Source organism: Sciurus carolinensis, chromosome 1, assembly GCF_902686445.1.
Source record: "Sciurus carolinensis chromosome 1, mSciCar1.2, whole genome shotgun sequence".
NCBI classification, from domain to species: Eukaryota; Metazoa; Chordata; class Mammalia; order Rodentia; family Sciuridae; genus Sciurus; species Sciurus carolinensis.
In genome coordinates, this window is record NC_062213.1 from 155,722,753 (window position 1) to 155,736,241 (window position 13,489).

General features: G+C 37.9%; 1 protein-coding gene and 1 pseudogene across 4 annotated transcripts in view; one reads left to right on the forward strand and one right to left on the reverse strand.

The window, feature by feature from the left end:
• Positions 1–6,604, forward strand: part of LOC124961637 (protein NDRG3-like) — a 49,234-nt pseudogene extending 42,630 nt beyond the window's left edge.
• A 1,856-nt stretch (positions 6,605–8,460) lies between these two features.
• Positions 8,461–13,489, reverse strand: part of Lepr (leptin receptor) — a 120,469-nt gene continuing 115,440 nt past the window's right edge. For all 4 annotated transcript variants that reach the window (XM_047518996.1, XM_047519004.1, XM_047518984.1 and 1 more), the window contains one exon: positions 8,461–13,195. In XM_047518996.1, coding sequence (XP_047374952.1) covers positions 12,368–13,195 — 828 coding nt within the window. In that variant the 3' untranslated portion in view covers positions 8,461–12,367. The remainder of the gene's footprint in view (positions 13,196–13,489) is intronic.

Below are 13,489 nucleotides of genomic sequence, written 5' to 3' on the forward strand. Positions count from 1 at the left end.
TTTTGCTGAGAATGTTCTGTAATGCCGGCTTTCTTTTTGTAAATTCTTTTAGCTTTTGTTTATCATGGAAGGATTTTATTTCATTGTCAAATCTGAAGGTAAGTTTTGCTGGGTATAGGATTCTTGGTTGGCATCCATTTTCTTTCAGAGCTTGAAAAATGTTATTCCAGGCCCTTCTAGCTTTTAGGGTCTGGATTGAAAAATCTGCTGATATTCTTATTGGTTTCTCCCTAAATGTAATTTGGTTCTTTTCTCTCGCAGCCTTTAAAATTCTGTCTTTATTTTGTATGTTAGGTATTTTCATTATAACGTGTCTTGGTGTGGGTCTGTTGTAATTTTATGTATTTGGAGTTCTATAAGCCTCTTGTACTTGATTTCCTGTTTCATTCTTCAGGTTTGGGTATTTTCTGATATTATTTCATTGAATAGATTGTTCATTCCTTTGGTTTGTTTCTCTGTGCCTTCCTCTATCCCAATAATTCTTAAATTTGGCCTTTTCATGATATCCCATAATTCCTGTAGATTCTGTTCATGATTTCTTACCATCTTCTCTGTTTGGTCAACTTTGTTTTAAAGGTTAAATATTTTGTCTTCAATGTCTGAGGTTCTGTCTTCCAGGTGTTCTATCCTATTGGTTTTGCTTTCTATGGAGTTCTTAATTTGGTTTATTGTTTCCTTCATTTCAAGGATTTCTGTCTGGTTTTTTTTTTTTTTTTTTTCAGTACCTCTAACTCTTTATTGAAATGATCTTTTGCTTCCTGCATTTGCTCTTTTAACTGTTGAGTGGTGCGATCATTCAAAGTCTGCATTTGCTCTTTCATCTCATCATTTGCTTCTCAGATCATTTTAATTATGTACATTCTGAACTCCCTTTCTGACATTTCTTCTGCCATGCTGTCGTTGGATTTTATGACTGTACCATCTAGGTTTGTTTGGGACATTTTCTTCCCCTATTTTTTCATATTGCTCAGGTATCTACCCCCTCTAGTAGTGAAACTCTGAGATATTGCAGATTTCCTCTATTGACTACTATTGTCTCTGTAGATTTCCAATAACTCACCTCTTAGCCTTCAGTAGCCTGAAGTCTTGGAGGAACTTGATAATGAGGTGGTCCACTAGGAAGCTGCCCCTCTAGGAGTGGTGGCCTTCAAGTGGGGTATATTCCCTGTCAGTGGGCAGAGGTGCCTCCATTTGTTGACTGATGGTCAGCCAAAGGGGCAGTAGACTGCAGACTGGGGCAGGTCTGATCTAGGCCTGTGTCTCTGGTTCTACTGCCCTGGTGGAAAAGCTTTGTCCAGCGGGGAAGACTCACCCAGTGGGGAAGTTTCGCTGGGCAGCTCTTCTTTGAGAAGTTCCCTTTGGTCCAGAACTACCACCTGGACTGGGAAGCAATCCTCTGGATGTTCCCAGAGGTCCTGACCTACCGCCTGTGCTGGGGAGCCTGACCCTGTGAGGGATTTCCTCACTGAGCAGCCCTCCTCTGCTATTTTCCCTGGGGACCGGAGTTACCGCCTGGGCCTCGGACCCTCACTCTGCGTCGAAGCCTCTCGCTGTGCGGCCCTCGCTGCAATACCCCTGGTTGACTGGGTTCTTGGCTCCAGCAGGGGAGTCTCACTGGGCCACTCTACTCCGAGAAGTTCCCTGCGTTTCGGGACTACTGCCCCATCTGGGGAGCTTGACTAGTGGGAGAGACTCACCCGGTGGCTCTGAGTTGGTCCCGAGTCTCTCAATACCTCCTCTTCTTGGCTCCTGGGTCTTGTCAAAGGGCTTCTAGCCTCCTGTAGGTGTCTCAGGAAGGGAGCTGCCCTTCCAGTGATGATGGCCACAGCCTCAGGAGTAATTCAAAATGCCTGCACCAGCCTATAAAGAAGCCTGTGGCTAGCTTCGTTATGCAGGCAGGCTGGCTAGTCAGCCGGTTTGCTCCGCAATGGTGACAGACATCAGCGTGGTAGTCAGGCAGCGTTGCTCAGTGATGGCGTCCGACTTTGGCCTGGTGGTTGGGCGGGTTGGGTGCCTGCCTGCTAGCTCTGAGATGCAGGTGGCCTGACTCACCCGCCAGCTCGCTCCTCGACTGCCTTCATTTTATTTTTGAGTAGTAGGCACATACATATAAATAACAGCTATTTGCTGTAAGTCAGTTGTTCCCAAATGACATGATAGAAGTAAATTGATTTCTTGGTGATCTTTAAAAGGAATCATGATTTCCAGGTGTTCTGTGGCTGAACAAACCTGAGAACCAGTGGTATTTTAAAGTGATAAAAGCAACAGTAGTAAGTATTGTCCTCAGGACCAATCCTTTATATTTAGAATGACTATGTATTTTGTTGTCTAAACTGGAACACTTTCCAGATTTGAAGGAGTCAAGAATATGCCACAGCAAGATAGGAGCTCTTGTATATTGATGATATTGAATTAAAAGGACTTAAAAAAAAAAGCAGGTAGAAGATCACTCTGGCATTCATACTAATTTTTTTTTAAAGCAGGTGTTCAGATTCCCATGTAAAATATGTCCTTTTTACACCAGAAGGAAAGCAACATTTTTATCATGTAGGACAGGAAATTGAAAATGAGGAAAATCTGTACTAATTGTACTAAAGGCCAACTAACCTTTATCTTCTTGGTCACTTCTCTACCCAATCATCTACCCTAGCTCAAACCCCTTCATCTTACCACATTTTCCAAATGACCATTCTTTGTCTAATCCTATTGCTTTGAGTCTTCATTTCTTTATGAAGTCTTCCATGTCATGTCAAAGTCATATTAAATAAATTTGTATGTTTTCCTTCTCTTAATCTATTTTGTATCAGTTTAATTCTTGGTCACATCCAGGATCCTAAGAGGATAGAGGGGGAGTTTTGCATCCCTAATGTGACCACTAGTGAAAGGACTGAATGTTTATGCCCCCCCCCAACAACTCACATGCTGAAATAGCCATTAATGTTATTAGAAGGTAGGCTGCATGAGAGGAAATTATGTCATGAGGATGGAGTCTTCATGAATGAAATAGTGCCTTTTAAAGGCCATTCCTGAGAGTTCTCTAGATTTGCTTTCTGCTATGTGCAGACACGATGAGAAAATGGGGGTCTACACTCACAAGAAGGTCCTCACCAGACCCAGTCAGTCATGCTGGCACCCTGATATCAGATTTCCAGCCTCCAGAACTTTGAGAAGTAAATGTCTGTTGTTCATAAGCCACTCAGTCTGTGGTACTTTGTTACAGCATCCTGAACTAAGATGGGAACCTACCACTTCCTGTTCTCTAACATCAAAGGTGAATTCTGGGGAAAATTTAATATTATAAATATGATATGAATTAGTTGTCTTGATCATTATTTAAGAAAATACAAGTAATATTTTTCCCAAATTTACTTTTATTTTTTCATACTAGGGATTTAACCCAAGGGTGCTTTACCACTGAGCTACATCCCCAGCCCATTTTACTTTTTATTTTGGGACAAGGTCTAAGTTACCAAGACTGAGCTTGAACTTATGGTCCTTCTGCCCCAGATTCCTGAGTCTCTGGAATTATAAGCACACACCCACTCACCTGGCTATAAGTTTATTTTAATTATAAGGCTGGGGCTAATAAATATTGTAATGATAACTTTTTTCAACACTTTTGTTTTCGCTCTAATTAAAATATCAAGAAAATTTTGTTTTTCCTAAAAACTTGAACTACAATTGCAACAGAAAAAATGTCAATAAGGTATAATGAATAGAGAGGAGAATCTAGCTCTCCAGATATTAAGTTTTATTGACTAGATGTGATAATCGATAAATTTAGTACTGGAGAAAAATAACAAACAATTAATGAAAAAGAATTGAATGCTCTAAAATAAACACAAATATAAACGAAAATTAGTAAGTGCTAAATGTGACATTTTATGTGAGTGGAATAAAAGACTGTTTGTTTACCCAGAATCAAACTGTTGGGACAACTGAATAGCCACTTGGAAAAAAATTAAATCCAGATTACTATTCCATTTCTTACACCAAAGTAAATGAATTAGAAATACAAATCCAAAAACTATAGCATAAAATATCAGAAAAAATCATACATTAATCAAGTATTGGAATTTGTAATACTTTTCTAAACATGATGCAAAATCCAGGAGGAACAGAGGAAAAAGTTTAAAAATGGAATGATGTAAGAATGAAAAATGGTCATGGGTACCTGTGGTACATGCCAGTAATCCCAGCACCTCAGGAAACTGAGGCAGGAGGATCACAACCAGACCAGCCTGGTCAACTTAGTAAGACCCTGTCTTAAACTAAAATTAAAAAACATAATCAGGGTGTAACTCAGAGGTAGAGCACCCCTGGTTTAAAAAAAAAGTGCAAAGAATGTATGAATGGCTACAATACTACAAAGTCAAAATACAAATGAAAAGTTATAACAAATGTTGATATGTATGAGAGATAAGGAATATATTAGTAAATAATTCTTGCACACTACTAGGGTGGCTAAAACAGAGTAATTGTATTAGGTTTACTTTCCCATACACAGCTATAAAACTTGAAAAAATATAGAGCACAACTGCTTTCTGGCATTAGCCCTGGGAGATGAGGAAAGAAAGCATACAAAGCAAGTCCCAACTTATCATGGCTTTGTCCCTGGAATTATTTTTTAAACACAGAGAATTAGAGCCAAAGAAGAGAGCATTAGTATCCCTGGGAATGAGAGTTTTGAATGGCAAGGTCATTGCGATTTGAGGGCAAGATACTCTGTAGGAGTGATCTATAGTGAGGAATCCCCAAAATACACATGAGATTGCCCTTGGGTCCTTGGCTAAATCCTAAGCTGGGTATTCATGAAGTAAAACTTCTAAGATCCTTAGTAGAAAATCTGCTTGTGAATTAAAAGCTTATTAATGGTAAGAGAACAATGTTAAGAAAAGTTTATATTTTTATCCCAGCTAGAATAGAAAGACATTAGTGAAAATCCAGGAGATTTGGATGCAACCCGGGAAAGACTATGACTAGGGTCAATAATAAAAACTATATTTAAAACTGAAATATACCCTTCCCAGGTAGCCTGAAATATAGTACCAGTATGATTCAAGTGACCCACCAATAATCTGAGTGCCTAGAAGAAAAAAATCAACATTCTTTGTGATGAATAACTCAATCCAGAGCCTCTACAACATATTACTTGTAATACCCAGCATATTAAACCAAAATTACTAAGTATCTGAACAAATAGGAAATTGAGATAAAAAATAATGAATAGAAGCAGATGCAGAAATAATACACATACTGAGGTTCAGGAAATAGTATGTTAAAATAATTAATATTATCATGTTAAAAGAAATAAAGGAAAATATGAATGAAGTAGAGCATTTCAAGAGACAATTAAAATCTGTAAAGTGGAATCAAATGGACAAGAACTTAATGGATAGATTTACTCACAGAATCTAATAATGAGTAACATAATTGGTAACCTCAAAGATAGATCAAGAAAAAAAGTAACTACCCTCTCACCACCACCACCACCACTGCCACTGGTATTCAAAGTTCCAGGACTGTTAAGAACGTGATGGAGAAGCAACTTGTGATATAGTCCCCATCCTTATAAGAAGCTTTCTAAATGGAAACAGATCGGTTATACTAACATCATGATCTCTCCCTCAGCCATACCTCCTGTTTCAAGGTATTCTTTAACTTCAAGAATATGTAAGAGATCACCCAGTACTTTACTGTCTGTCCTGTGGATGCCTAGGCCTGCCAGAAGGTGTGCCCTGTTTCTCAGCTGGGAACCAGTGCACCATGATTGATAAGGTGGCTAAAATGCTCCTTCCTGTTCTTACCCATTTAACTGTGAAAAGCATCACTGGGACTGAAGTTGAGGCTGGAGGTTACATCATTAGCAAATGGGCACTCAGTTACCCAGAGCTAGGGGAAGGCTGTGTGCTCATTATTATTGTTGCTCCTTGTACTGAATGTTGGATTGACTGGGAAGTTTTATAACTCTCAGGATTGACAACCTATGTTATGAACATTATTTTGACTTATCACTTTGGACAGAATAAGATTGACGCCCCCCATTATATTTCCTAGGAGGGATTTCAGTGCCTTTTGGCTTCAGGAATAGCTGAAGGTCAACCTAGATCTTCTTCCAAACTACAGGCTGCATATTGCCCAAGATATCAACCAAGAAAACCCACAGTTCTTCTTGGGTTCCTATAATAAATGCAGAGACCTGGAGATTGAAAGAACATATTGGGCCAAAGTGATAACCAATTAAAAACATTAAAGCATTTTACTTTACTGGTGGAGTGGGATAATTCCACTTGCAGTTGAGGCAGTGGCTGAATGGAATTCCTGCCTGAATCCTAAAATTATAACTTTGCTAAAGATGACAGACTGGAACACTGCTTCAAGTAGTTCAGCCTGATATGCTCACTAAGACTTTCAAGCACGTTTTTCATGGAAAGAAGTGGGCTACATACCATCTGCCAGCATGCCCAGTTCACCTGATCACAAACATACTCAACTTGACATCACTTCTGAAGAACATTCCTTCAACTGGGTTGTCACCAGCAATGTGTCAGAGGGACTCAGGAATCCTTTGAGTTTCCCCGATGTCCTGAACACCAGACCATAGATGTGTCCTTCTAAAAGACACTCTCCTCTTGGACCATGCAAGTCCATCTTTCTTTAAATGTCCACCCCATAATACAAACATACTGTCCTATAAACTAGCCTCTATTATCTTTAACTCACACATGACCAGAGAAACTCTCTCTAGCAGCCTGGATTTATTATCCCCTCTGCTCACCTACCCCGTTTTTGTATGTACCAAGAACCATATCCATGCCATAACTCTAACATTCCAACATCGTTAGCTGAATCCATCTCCATATCTTCTCTTGCTATCTTTTTCATATGAGTCCCAAACTATGTATCTGATTTCTTTGATCCCAACTCTTTTGTGTACATAAGCATGCATGTCTATGTCTGTGTTCATATTTTTCTGACTTCAGACATGCTTTCTTATAGCACTTCTGCAAAAAACAAAAAAGGAACTCTTTTTTTTTTCATTCCCAATGATGTTTTTAAAGGAAATGTGCATAACAGATTTCTAGGTTGGATAAGCCACTGCATTCTCTTTTGGTTCCAAATTGATCATCAAGATTTGCAGAAGAGTTCGGGAAAGAGCAGCTCTGAGCAATATAGAAAAGCATAATTACTGTTCGCCTTGTTGATTGTGAACAATAGAAAGACAGCTTATTACTTAGAGAAGGCAGTGGGATGGCCAGTCACCTCCTTCTGTCCAAATGAATTCACCTTCACAATTTTACAAATACAAAAGAGGGATATGTTCTTCCAGTGGTCCATGAATGACAAGGTTCTGATATAATATGAAGTTTTCTCCAAGGAAAGCGTGTAGTTTAATTACTGTACTCTCTTAACACAAGAAGGTGAAAAATGAAATGCTAGGTCTTCACTCTGCAAGAACAAACTGCTGTCTCTCTAGTGTCTGATGCCACTTTAGACAACTTATTATCTGCCAAAAAAGGCTTCCCAGGTCTGTGATGGAGAGTGGTTTTCCATCTCTTAATCCTGAAAGACAGAGAAGTATGGCTTTAAAATCATGGAGATGGTGAGGAAATTGGAGAGGAACAGTCATTGACCCACTGTCGTGTTTGATAAGCATGTCTGTGATTTCAGCAGATGAATGGAAGCTACATTAAGTTGATATAGCAATTATTTGTCAGAAAGATTCTTAATTCTCTGAACTCCCTTTTGGAGGAGGGAAGAGGCCAATCCTGTCCAGGAAAATCATGCTCAGTCTCTTGTCTACTGTTAACGAAGGGGTCACAGTCAGCCAGAGAACATGGCAGGGAGGGCTCCACGCTGCAGGAGCCTGGCTCTCTGCACAGGATGTAAGCTCTCGGAGTCACAGTTCTAGGCCTGGGGAAGGGGCTTTCTAGACACGCTGCTTTCTGCTATCATTAGGAATGTGACACTCTGCCAGAAAAAGGCTATTCACAAATTATTAAATAAAGCTATATGTGTCTTATTAAAAAAAAAAAGAAAAAAAAAGAACCAAAAGGCAGCATTGGATCTAAAACATTTTCAGACCCCTTTAAAAAGCAAGGTATACGTCTGCAGGAATTTTGAAGACACAATCAAAGGCTAACGACGGATAAAAATTTTATAATGCCTACTTATATAAACTACAAAGATGACTTCTTAATTATTTTCATATGTTTTCTAAAATAAGTTACTTATCATACCATGGATTATGTAATCCTAAAATAAATTTATAATAATTGAGAACATTCATTTCTCAAAACTGTAACATTTCTTATGATTCATAATGATAGATGAAAATATTTGGTCATAATTTACACTGCATTATCTATGACTTCAGAAAGATAGTGGGGAAATAGGATAATTAAATTTTATAAAGAACAATTAGTAACACATCTTGACACTTACATTTATGAACTTTATTATCATATCAATTGTGACAAGTGTTAACTGCATGCCAAACACACAATGATAGGTTTCAAAAGTACATTGTCTATAAGTATTTTACTACAAAACTAAATATCTTACTTACAAATTTATTCTTAGTTCCAGGTTTTTTGAATAAACGTGTGATTTAAAATAACCCATCAGAGATTCTCACAAAATTAAATTTAATGCCACACATCTTAAGCACAATTTTGAAAAATAGACATTTTCAGCAGCTTTCCAAAATAAATATAAACTTTATATAAAAATAATTCATTCAATATAAAACCCAGGGAAACCACGTCTTGATGCTCTAATACACGTAACAGGATCTCGGATGGAATACACTTCTGTATTTTAAGTTGCCTGTCCAACATTGTGAACAGATGCGGATGTGCTTCACTGTTTTAAACCAGTCTTCAAGAGAGTAAAATTACCGACTTGGCTAGCTTTCTTTTGTGAAAACTTCTTCACATTTTTGCATCTACATTTTCACATTTTCTCGAATGCAGCTTATGTTAATCATAGTAGCGTGAACAATTTTGTGCTTTAAAATCTGAGCATGGATTTTCTTAATAACAAATACTTCAGAAGAGTTTGTTAATGTAACTACCAAGATCACTCCTAGGGGATGAAAAGTAGAAGAAACTTTTTTTTTTTTTGAGGACTACAGGATTTCAGAAAAAAAAGCCTTTTCTTTGCATCCGTATCTAGGTGAAATGGACCTTTGCAGATGCAGTTGTACAAATCCATCATCACAGTCTACCCCACATGGGAGCCCTGCGGTCACCCCTCCCCACAGTGCAAACTCCCTGCTGCTCATCTTCCTTCAGCTGGAAAGGAGCTCCTGTTACTGAAGGAATGCGACCATATGTTTGATATTTGGAAAGAGGGAGTTGGTTTGCTGGAAAAGAATGAAAGGAAGTAGAGGAATGTCATGATGAGGGTTATAAATCCTTGTTCTGAGTCCAGGATTTTCCACTGGTTTGGGAACTTCATCCAAGTCCTTCTATTACTTGAAGACTAGGTTTAAAAATAAAAGAATATCTGTTCCTATTCCTCTTGTCAACATGTAGCTCATCTCTAAATGGAATATAAGGCTTCAACGGGAGGCCCCTACTCTTAGTGAGGGCGTACCTCAGTTTTTTACATCTTTCTTCTTAGGGGTTTTAAACTAGGAATTATGTAATCCCATTAACCCATATGATTTAGCTTCTATTTAAACTTGAAGTCATATCTCAAATAATTAATTTCTGAGTTTCTTTTCATGAAGTTCAGATGTAAAGTCTGATTAGTAGCTTGTTGTTGTGATATAAGGTCATTAAATGAAGTATCCAAAATGCCAGATTTATCACATTTGGATATCACAAGGGCCTGGATTTAATCCCCAACACTTAATAAAGGAAGGAGGGAGGGAGGGAAGAAAAAAGGGAGGGAGAAGGGAAGAGAGAAAGAACAGGGTCCAGAGTCCATATTTCAGTTCCTTGCTCCCTTAAATACTTTCTATAGAGGTTCCAGTAAGAAAAGGAGAGGATCTGAATGTTCTGAAATATACAACACTCTGAATTTCCCGAGTTTTGTAAAAATCTACTAATTAATAGTAGATATCTTTCGCAACCCAATAGAACGTAGCAACGGAGAAGTAAACTTTCAAAAGTGGAAATCAGAACTGAACTGCACTGACAATAAATATGTCCTAAATCTACATATGCCAATAAGCCAAACTACACCAGCTCAGCCCTATGGAAGAATGTGCCTTATAATTTCAGTATTTCTGAAGTGACTTTTTGTTTACTTGTTTGGGGAACCAAAACTGCACCAGGATGGTATCAATAACCTCAGGTTAATGTGACATCACTAAACTCCCTTAACTTGGATCTGCAGCCCTTCAATGGTCCTGGGACTTCTGATACACTCCAGTGTACACACAGCCTGGTGCACCCTTAAACTGACTGGAGCATCTCTTGGTTTCTCTTTTCTGTTGTTCTGGGTCACAGACCACAGGAGAATAGTGTATCTTGGTGGACATGTTCAATGATAAATCTCCAGTTAAATGCAGAGTGGGGCAAAATTTAATTTCCTATCTCTTCTATACCATACCTTCAATTAAATGTCTAATATTTTGTAAGTAGATATTAAAAATAAGTTAGTTTTACCAAAATTTCCATGCACATTTGTTTCTGAATCTCTAAAGCTGCTTAAAAATCAGTGAAAGCAACATCTTCATTTGTCTTTGCATAGAACTAAGGTTTTCCCACACTAATTAGTGTGTTGGTTTGGGCTCTACTTTTGTCTTATAAGAGGTTCACTTGTTGAGTATGAGATCCTGAGACACCTTAACAATATTTATGACATGAAACAACCTTATTGATTTCTGAGTGACAAATTACTATGAAGTATGAAAAAAAATCTTTTAAAAGGAGTCTGGGATCTTTGTCATTGTTTATGATATTATTATTTACGATACATTGCTTGTATCATAAATAGAGATGGAATGTAAGGAGTTACTTAGGGTAATAGTAAAATCAGCAGAATCCTCTGATTAAGTAGAAAATTGATGTTTAGCAACCCACAGGCATATTTTTTAACAATATATTGATGATATCAATAATCTTGAACTTATTTCTTGCCACAGAACAACTAAATGTGCAAGTTTCTTAACCTAGATTGTTGTCCAATATGCTGGATTTTGATTTTTCTTGCCATATCAAAAGCTGAAATAAATGATAAACTTCTGCATTAATCTTAGAGTGAGATCTGTAATATTTTGGCCAGAAATTTCTTCTTAATAGATTCTATTTGATTGCAAGTCAGTTTTTTTAAACAAATAATCACTAGTATTAATAAGATGTGGATTTAAATCTGAATTCTGGCTCCATTATCCATTAACTCTGTGACCTTGGGAAAATTACTGAATATCTTAATCGAAGTATAACAATACATCTCATACAATTATTGCAGTAATTGAGTTGAAGTATGTAAAGTACTTCCCAGTTGTAAGTGTATAGAGAGAATCTAAGTGAGGGGGTAAAAATAGAATAGTGTACATGCAAGAAGGGCTGGAGAAACACAATGACTTCAGTGTGGTGCACAATGACATTGGCCGTCTAGTTAGTTGTATTTCAGAGAGGAGAGTTATAATTGACCTTATTTTCAAAACTCCTTGTGCTGTTATCAAAGCACTGGCTGAGGGTCCTGCCAGTCTACCAGGTGTTTTCATTCTAAGCTGTTTAACTTAGATTTGGTACAAAACATTTGGCTAATTTGTCAGTCTTCACAAGTATAACCCCTTAGACCAGAGTTAGTCTCTATTTATGTTCAACATTTAATGATATGCCTGCTTCAAATCACCCACTTTGGTAGCGCAAAATACAAACACATCACATGCTTTCAAAACCCATAAGCATATCAGTTAAGTATAAATGTGTGTGTGTGTGTGTGTGTGTGTGTGTGTACGTGAATTAGTGCAAAACATAGGCAACTGAAAGTAAAGAGAACACACCTTTGAAACAACAATTGTATCTCACAGATGTTAGTGAAAATCTTCCTTCAGATGGTGGTGTGATACAGAAGACTGGTTCTTTCTACACGGGTCTAATATTCACAAAGGATAGTGAACTGCTGGGCTTGTTCATAATTAGCAACAAGAGACCTTCCCACAGTGTTCTGTGAATAGAATTATTTCAAGTGTTTATCTATACTGCTAGGCTCATGGGGGTTTTCTCATCTTTTTTTTTTTGTCTATATTACTGAGAGAGGACAAACAGATATCGTTAATTTCTGAATCATTTTCAAATTTGACTCTAATGATTTTCTCTTGTCTTTCCCGTTTACAACTGTAAAGCAATATATTACAGGCCACGTGATCCACTATAACACAATTCTAAAGGTTTCTCGAATGGAATTACACAGTTAGGTCACACATCTTGCTTTCCATAATCTTATGTGTCTGAGTGGAACAAGTTTGAAATTGGGGCATGTAAGATACAAAAGCCTTCTTGCCAGAAGTTCCTAAGTTGAAGTTGTTCTCGACAAAGTGTGAGCAAGTGTCCTGGAGGATTCTGATGTCAGTAACTAAACAGTGTGCTGGAAACGGGCACAATACTCCTGACTCATCTGTCAGAAACACACCACTTTCTCTTTTTTTGATTGAGGTGACCCCTAAATAATAGACAGACTTTTCACTATTATTTTCTTGAGGGAAATTTCCCTCTAGTTCCAAAAGTTCATCCAATCCTTCTGAGAACGAAAGGTGTGGTGAAATCATGTTGGGATGCTGATCTGATAAGATGAAAAATCCCTGGGTCTCTATCTCCCAGGAGCTATTAGAGAAAGAATGTTTCGATGGAGAATGTTTGCTAGAGAAGCACTTGCTGACTGAACTATGTATGAGCCCCTGCTCTTCATCCGTTTCACTTGATTTGGAATTGCTCACCAGTGTGGCATATTTAACTGAGGGTTGTCTCTGGCTTTCATCCTCACAGACCACTGGGGTTCTCTCAGCCTCAGAGAAGTGAGGGCTGTTGCTCTGGTCACTACTACAGGGAGAATCCTGTTCAAGACCTGCAGTTGTCGAAAGCAATGAGACCAGAGTTGCTGGCACCATCTCATCTTTATTTTTCCATGATGTATCGACACTGATGTCTTCTGAAATAGTTTCAGGCTCCAAAAGAAGAGGACCAAATGTCACTGATTCTGTATGCTTGGTAAAAAGATGCTCAAAGGTTTCAGGCTAAAAAAAAAGACACATTTGAATGCTCAATTATATAAAAATTTTTTTCATTATGTCATGCTTGCAGAAATGCAAGTGTGTAAGGTTATAATAACAGACATAAGTCAGCCCCAAATGAACTAGTTTTGAACTAAACAAAATCAAAAATCATAAAGGAGAATCAGCTTAAGTGTTTAAAAACCGGTCAGGACAGACTTAGACTTGAGTTCTTCTGATTCTGTGAACAACACCATCCTCTCTGCCTTTCAGTATCTTCATCTGTAAAATGAGTTTAATGCTTGCTTTGTTGTGTTG